Source organism: Setaria italica, chromosome VI, assembly GCF_000263155.2.
Source record: "Setaria italica strain Yugu1 chromosome VI, Setaria_italica_v2.0, whole genome shotgun sequence".
In the NCBI taxonomy this organism is placed as follows: domain Eukaryota; kingdom Viridiplantae; phylum Streptophyta; class Magnoliopsida; order Poales; family Poaceae; genus Setaria; species Setaria italica.
In genome coordinates this window covers 5851232-5857757 of record NC_028455.1, presented here as the reverse complement: position 1 = coordinate 5857757, position 6526 = coordinate 5851232, and the positions used below count along the sequence as shown (strand labels likewise).

Below are 6526 nucleotides of genomic sequence, written 5' to 3'. Positions count from 1 at the left end.
TTGCGATGTGCACGTGTGGGGGTTCTCCCAGGGACCCCCCCCTGATATTTTTTATTTTTGTAATTTTTTTTTGCAAAACCATTTAGTCCGGTTGTTATTACCAACAGGGATAAAAGGGGCAGGAGGCAACCCCTGACGTGGCGACCGTTTTATACCAACCGGGACTAAAAGGGGTCTTATATCCCGGTTGAGGAACCCGTGATAAAAGAACCCCTTTTATCTCGACGGATTAATTCCGGATGCATTTTCGGGAGATATACACCCTACGAACCGGTATTAATACCGAGTTCTCTAGTAGTGTATTTCAACTCGGTTTGATGCGTGCACCAGTGGGTCTGATGGATTAGATCAAGAATTTCAATTTGCTCACGGTAAAACAATACTCCCTCCATCCCCAATTACTATTCGTTTTGTTTTAGAACCCAATTACTATTCGTTTTGTTTTTTCTAAGTGCATAACATTTGCTATTCATCTAAATATGTTTATATGTCTAGATGCATAGCATAAAAAAGCTAAAACGATAGATGCATAAGAAAAATGATAATGAATAGTAATTTAGGACGGAGGGAGTAGTTACTATCATACAATTCCTGATACATGACACAGTTCGTGGAATCCTTGTTTAGATCTCATGCACAACAACGTAACGATGAAAATGTTTGGCGACGACGTTGAAACGGCCGGGCCACTGTCAATTCATCTCTGTGTCATCTCGTGTTCAAAGTTAAAAAGCTGGAGGAGCACGTACGCTGCTGGTAGTTAAGTATCACTTGATTGTAAAGCCTCAAGACGACTTGACCTTGAATAATGCATGCACGCGTGCAAGGACCGGGTTATATGACCACGTGGAAAATTACACATACGAATGACCAACGTGAATATACTGTGACCAGGCCAGCAAGTCAAACACTAAACTACACATACTTTTCGTTCACTTCTCAAAATGTTAGGCAGCTTTTGTTGTACTTTTTGTAACGGTGAGTAAGCTAGAAATCTAGAATTGCACGTATCCATCACTTTCACTTTGGGATGGGGCGAATCGTAAACCTGAAGTTTTCCGCCAACTAAGTTTCAAAAAAAGAGTTTTCCGCCAACCTTGCATTGGCAACGGCAATGTTATGGTCTTCGTAAATAAGGCCATGTTTAGTTCCCTCCAAACTCCTAATTTTGACACTATGCAAAAAGAAGATTCCCCATCACATCAAATTTGTGGTACATGCATGGAGTACTAAATGTAGACGAAATCAAAAACTAATTGCACGGTTTTGTTGTACTTTACGAGACGAATCTTTTAAGCCTAATTAGTCAATATTTGGACAATAATTCACAAATGCAAACGAAACGCTACAGTTGCGCATTTATGGCAAAATGCCAATTTTGCTACTCCCAGATTGGGAACTAAACAAGGCCTACCATGCTCGTTGTCTCGACACGCCTGCAGGCGACTACGTGGTTATGTGTTGAAATACGTGTACTTCTTCTTGTTAACAGTACAATATTTTTCAGTCAAAATATAAAACGCACGCATACGTGTGTCAATGTATTACGTTACATAAGTTTGATATTGTTTCATAAAAAAATACATAAGTTCAATATTGGTCTACAATCCGGCGCTACTACTTAGATATATGCGTGTGTTTTATATTTGTAGCTTATATGAGGAGAGTGATTGTATGAGTGCTTTACTTTATTGTTCTGTGTATGTAGAAAGAAGCTACGAATTGTAATAATAAGGGTTCACCGGTTCCTCTTCATTTCTGGTTCATTTTGCTCCTTGGGAATCAAAACAGCCCTCGCTACAGTAACTTTGGGGAGGAACAGGAGCGAGTTGGAGTTGTGCTAAAGAGGCACTGATCGTGGATGCAGTGTATGGGATTTGAACCCACAATCTCAAGCCTTGTTCGTAGATTCCTTACCATCTCACCTACCTAGCACATCTGATTGAGTAGGGGATGCAATCGTTTTGTAGTAACTCGTGGGGAACCCTTTAGTCCGGGTTTGTAACACCAACTGGGACTCAAGGTGTCTCCACGAACGAGCTTTTATTGAGGATCACCTTTAGTCTCGGTTGGTGTTACCAAGTGGGACTAGAACATCTTTAGTCTCGGGTCAAAAGATGGAATGTCGTTTTTTACTTAGTGGTGAATACTAAAAAAAACTATCAACGGAAGACAAGGCACAGAATAATACAGTTGGCAGTTGGCACCCTCGACGAGAGGCGAAGCGGCTGAACTAATTGCGCAGTGATTTATTACTGATGTGGAAGGCGCTGACGACGGTCCGAGCCTACAACACTGTTGCGATGATCATCCAACTCAAACATAAACCGACATCCTGGTTAGCACGGCAAAATGTATAGCATGGCTGCTAAAGAAAATGGTTACTACTAGTAGCTGCGCTTAAGTCCATGCGTATTAATGGGAGAGAATGCGACAAGCAATGACAACACGCTCTACGTGGTATATGTGGGTGTGTACACTTGTCCTGTCAAGTGTCAACGTGACTGCATGCCCTCTAGTCGAGTTGTCATGTGTCACCGTCATTCTTTCCCTCCTCGTCTTATCTTTACTAATTCAACCTACTATAACATGTGCTAGATTAATAACATTTGTAGATAGTACCAAGTCTGCTTAAAGCAGATGATGTTTATGACTAATAACATAAATCTAAAAAAGTGCAATTTGCTTACGCCAGAACATGTACTGCTAGGGTGGAGATGCAACGTAACACCAAAAACTAACTTGGCCGTCGTATCGCTTGTAATCGGACCGTTTTTCGTATTGCTTATATAATGTATAATATAATGAATTAATGATACACGGTCTCCTCTTTTGTGAAGAAGAAAAAGAGATATACAAGTGGACCGACCGATCCAACAAAAAACCAACCATTTTCCATCCTATGGCTCCGTTTGGTCGGACTAAAAATTAATCCAATATTTCCACGCTAATTAGAACATATGAACATGATCAAATTGCAGAACTATAACTAATTAGGACATATAAATATGAGTTAATTGTAAAACTAATTGTATAAATCACAGCAGCTAATTGATGAGTAGGATCCATTGATCCTAAGCAGTCCATGATTAGCTCATATTGTGCTACAATAAACATGGACTAATCATGGTCTAATTTGGATCAATGGGTTTTACTCGTTAAGTAGATGTAACTTATGCAATTAGTTTTGTAATTAGCTCATATTTAATTATCGAAACATTGAACTAATTTTCAGTTAGGCTCCAAACATGGTATATATCTTTTTAATTTTCCTATTACTCCTGCCATCGAACAACCAACCCTAAATGTTCGAATAGCAATTATGCCACCACGAACATTCTACGGATCGACCCACTTGCATCCCTACATGAGCAATGCCATTCCAGCGAGCGATCCCACTTGCATCCCTACACGAGCAATGCCATTCCAGCGAGCCAAATCAGAATGAGACACATTTGATCGCAATTGGCACTGCTAGCACCCGAACGTCTCATGGGAATTTTCCCATCGGACATTCTGTTGCAATATTGAAATTAAACATCTGCAACATTGAAAATCTATAGTTGCAACATTGAAAAATATACGAAAAAATAACTACGTCGTTTGACTTCAGGATAGAAAATTCCCGCCACAACATGAATGCTATATCTCATGCAAAAGTCACTGTGAAACATGCGGAAACAATAGTTACAACATCGATATTAACATCGATATTAACTATTGAAACATACGCGTCCGATTTTTTTAGCAGTCATAGCATTACTGGATCGCAACAGGCACTTGCCACCTGCCAACCACCACCATCTTGAAGCCAAGTCTCCTCGGTCTTCTTGTCTCCAACAGAAAGAAAAAACACTTGAAGCCTCACTCACTATATAGCACACGTTCATGCAAGGCCCTAGACAGCCATTGACAGCAAGTGAGCTATGGGGAGCTTGGACACGAGCCCCACAGGCTTGCAGTTGCCGGACGGCGCGATCGACGACGCCGCCGCTGACGTGTTCCGGCCGCTCGACTCCGACGACGTGCGCTCGTACCTTCACAAGGCCGTCGACTTCGTCGCCGACTACCTCCAGTCCGTCGAGTCCCTCCCTGTCCTCCCGGACGTCGAGCCGGGGTACCTGCGGCGGCTGCTCAACCCAACGCCGCCGGCGTCCTCGGCGCCGTTCGACGTCGCGATGAAGGAGCTCCGCGCCGCGGTGGTTCCCGGCACGACGCACTGGGCCAGCCCCAACTTTTTCGCCTTCTTCCCGGCGACCAACAGCGCGGCCGCCATCGCCGGGGAGCTTGTCGCCTCCGCCATGAACACCGTGGGGTTCACCTGGCAGGCCGCGCCGGCCGCCACGGAGCTCGAGGACCTCGCGCTCGACTGGCTCGCGCAGCTACTCCGCCTGCCGCCGGCCTTCGTGACCTGCGGCGGCGGTACCGGCGGCGGCGGCGTCATCCTCGGGACGACGAGCGAGGCGATGCTGGTCACGCTCGTCGCGGCGCGCGACGCCGCCCTGCGACGGACCGGGCGCGGCGGCGTGTCCGGCCTGCCGCGTCTCGCCGCGTACGCCACGGACCAAACGCACTCCACCTTCTTCAAGGTGTGCCGCCTCGCCGGCCTCGACCCGGCCAACGTCCGGACCATCCCGACCGGCACAGAGACGGAGTACGCGCTCGACGTGGCGGAGCTCTACCGCCGCATGCAGGCCGACGTCGACGCCGGCCTCGTCCCGACCTACGTGTGCGCCACGGTCGGCGCCACGTCGACGAACGCTGTCGATCCCATCGCCGACACGGCCGACGTGGCACGACACTTCGGCGCGTGGGTCCACGTCGACGCCGCGTACGCTGGCAGCGCGTGCATCTGCCCGGAGTTCCGGCACCACCTCGACGGCGTGGAGCGCGTCGATTCCATCAGCATGAGTCCGCACAAGTGGCTGCTGACGTGCCTCGACTGCACCTGCCTGTGGGTCCGCAACACGCGCCGGCTCACCGACTCGCTGGAGACCAACCCGGAGTACCTCAGGAACGACGCCAGCGACTCCGGCGCCGTCACCGACGTCAAGGACATGCAGGTCGGCGTCGGCCACCGCTTCCGGGGGCTCAAGCTCTGGATGGTCATGCGCACCTACGGCGCCGCCAAGCTCCAGCAGCACATCCGCAGCGACGTTGCCATGGCCAAGATGTTCGAGGACAGTGTCCGGGCCGATGACCGGTTCGAGGTCGTCGTGCTGAGGAACTTTGCCCTAGTTTGCTTCAGGATCAGAGCTCGCGGCGCCATGACGGAGGAGGACGCCGACGAGGCTAGCCGGGAGCTCATGGCGCGGCTGAACAGGACGGGGAACGTGTTCTTGGCGCATACGGTGGTCGGCGGCAGGTTCGTTCTGCGGTTCGCGGTGGGGTCGACGCTGCAGGAGGAGAGGCACGTGCGAGGTGCGTGGGAGCTCATCGAGAAGACGGCCGGTGAGATATTGCACGGACGAGCATAGAGTACGCAAAACATTTGTATTGGGGTGTTTGATTCGTTGTTGTTTGGGTCAGAAATTGGTGGATGACGAATAAGGCCGTACGTCGTGTCTCTGTTGAAGGACGACACTACTACAGAGCCTTGGTGTAGGCAGAGTTTATAAAAATGTGTTGAATCGCTTAAGCATGTGTGCAGCGAGGTGAATTTTGCAACGGAACGGAGTAATAGTGTGGTCATTTGTAACAAAATGACTTTATAAGGTATTTGTTTATTTTAAGTAACCTATCAGTTTTTTTTTAAAAAATTTCTATCGTTAATTGTCTTTGTCACTCAAGACTAAGAATGCTTTTAGTTTCAGACTCTTGCAAAATATGAAGTTCGTAGACTAAAAGTATATAGTTTGAATATCTATGTTTATTGAAAGAGAATAAATTGATCATACAAACACCCCCAATTTGCTCTTAGCATTATAAAAAAACTGCTGTGGCTAATGGGTAGGTTGGGCGACAGGTATCGTTACGAAAAGGACTATACAAAGACTACCAAACGCCCTTGCGAAGACTCCCGCTTCTCCCATGAGAATGGGAAGGGAAGCTTCGTTCAGTGGACTAGCTGAATGAGCTTTTATCTCCTTCTTCCCTCTAGTCCCACAATAGACTTCAGGCGTTTGGCGATTTTTGTCATCTCGGCCTGAGATCGCTGCCTAGTCGGTAAGGGTGCGTTTGGTTGCATGCACTCATGATGCATGTATGGATGATCCTGGATGGAGTGGTTCAATCAATTTGCTTGTACCATATGGTTCACTCTAATTAGTAGAATAATATATTAAGTGGGATAACCTCATCCTGGATGAGTTGGTCCAATTCACCCAACCAAAAGGATCATTATTATTTTGAATCATTTCATACATGAATCAAATGATACAACCAACAAACACACCCTAAGTTGCCTGCTCCAAACAAGCCTTAAATGCAAGAAAGGCTTGCAAAACTATAGTTGAATAATGAGGGAGCGGACAACACTATATGTAGATAGATACAGTTCTCTAGCTATTCCACGGGTACTTCTGTA

At 47.0% G+C, this 6526-nt stretch overlaps 1 protein-coding gene across 1 annotated transcript; it reads left to right on the top strand.

Moving 5' to 3' along the window:
* Positions 1–3846: 3846 nt before the first annotated feature.
* LOC101765061 (aromatic-L-amino-acid decarboxylase) lies at positions 3847–5736 on the top strand. The gene has a single exon (XM_004972824.3). It carries the CDS (start codon positions 3927–3929, stop codon positions 5475–5477), a length of 1551 nt encoding a protein of 516 aa, XP_004972881.1. The 5' UTR covers positions 3847–3926; the 3' UTR covers positions 5478–5736.
* The last annotated feature ends 790 nt before the right edge of the window (positions 5737–6526 follow it).

Coding starts and splice junctions, on each gene's coding strand:
- LOC101765061 (XM_004972824.3), top strand. CDS start 3,927: ATGGGGAGCTTGGACACGAGCCCCACAGGCTTGCAGTTGCCGGACGGC.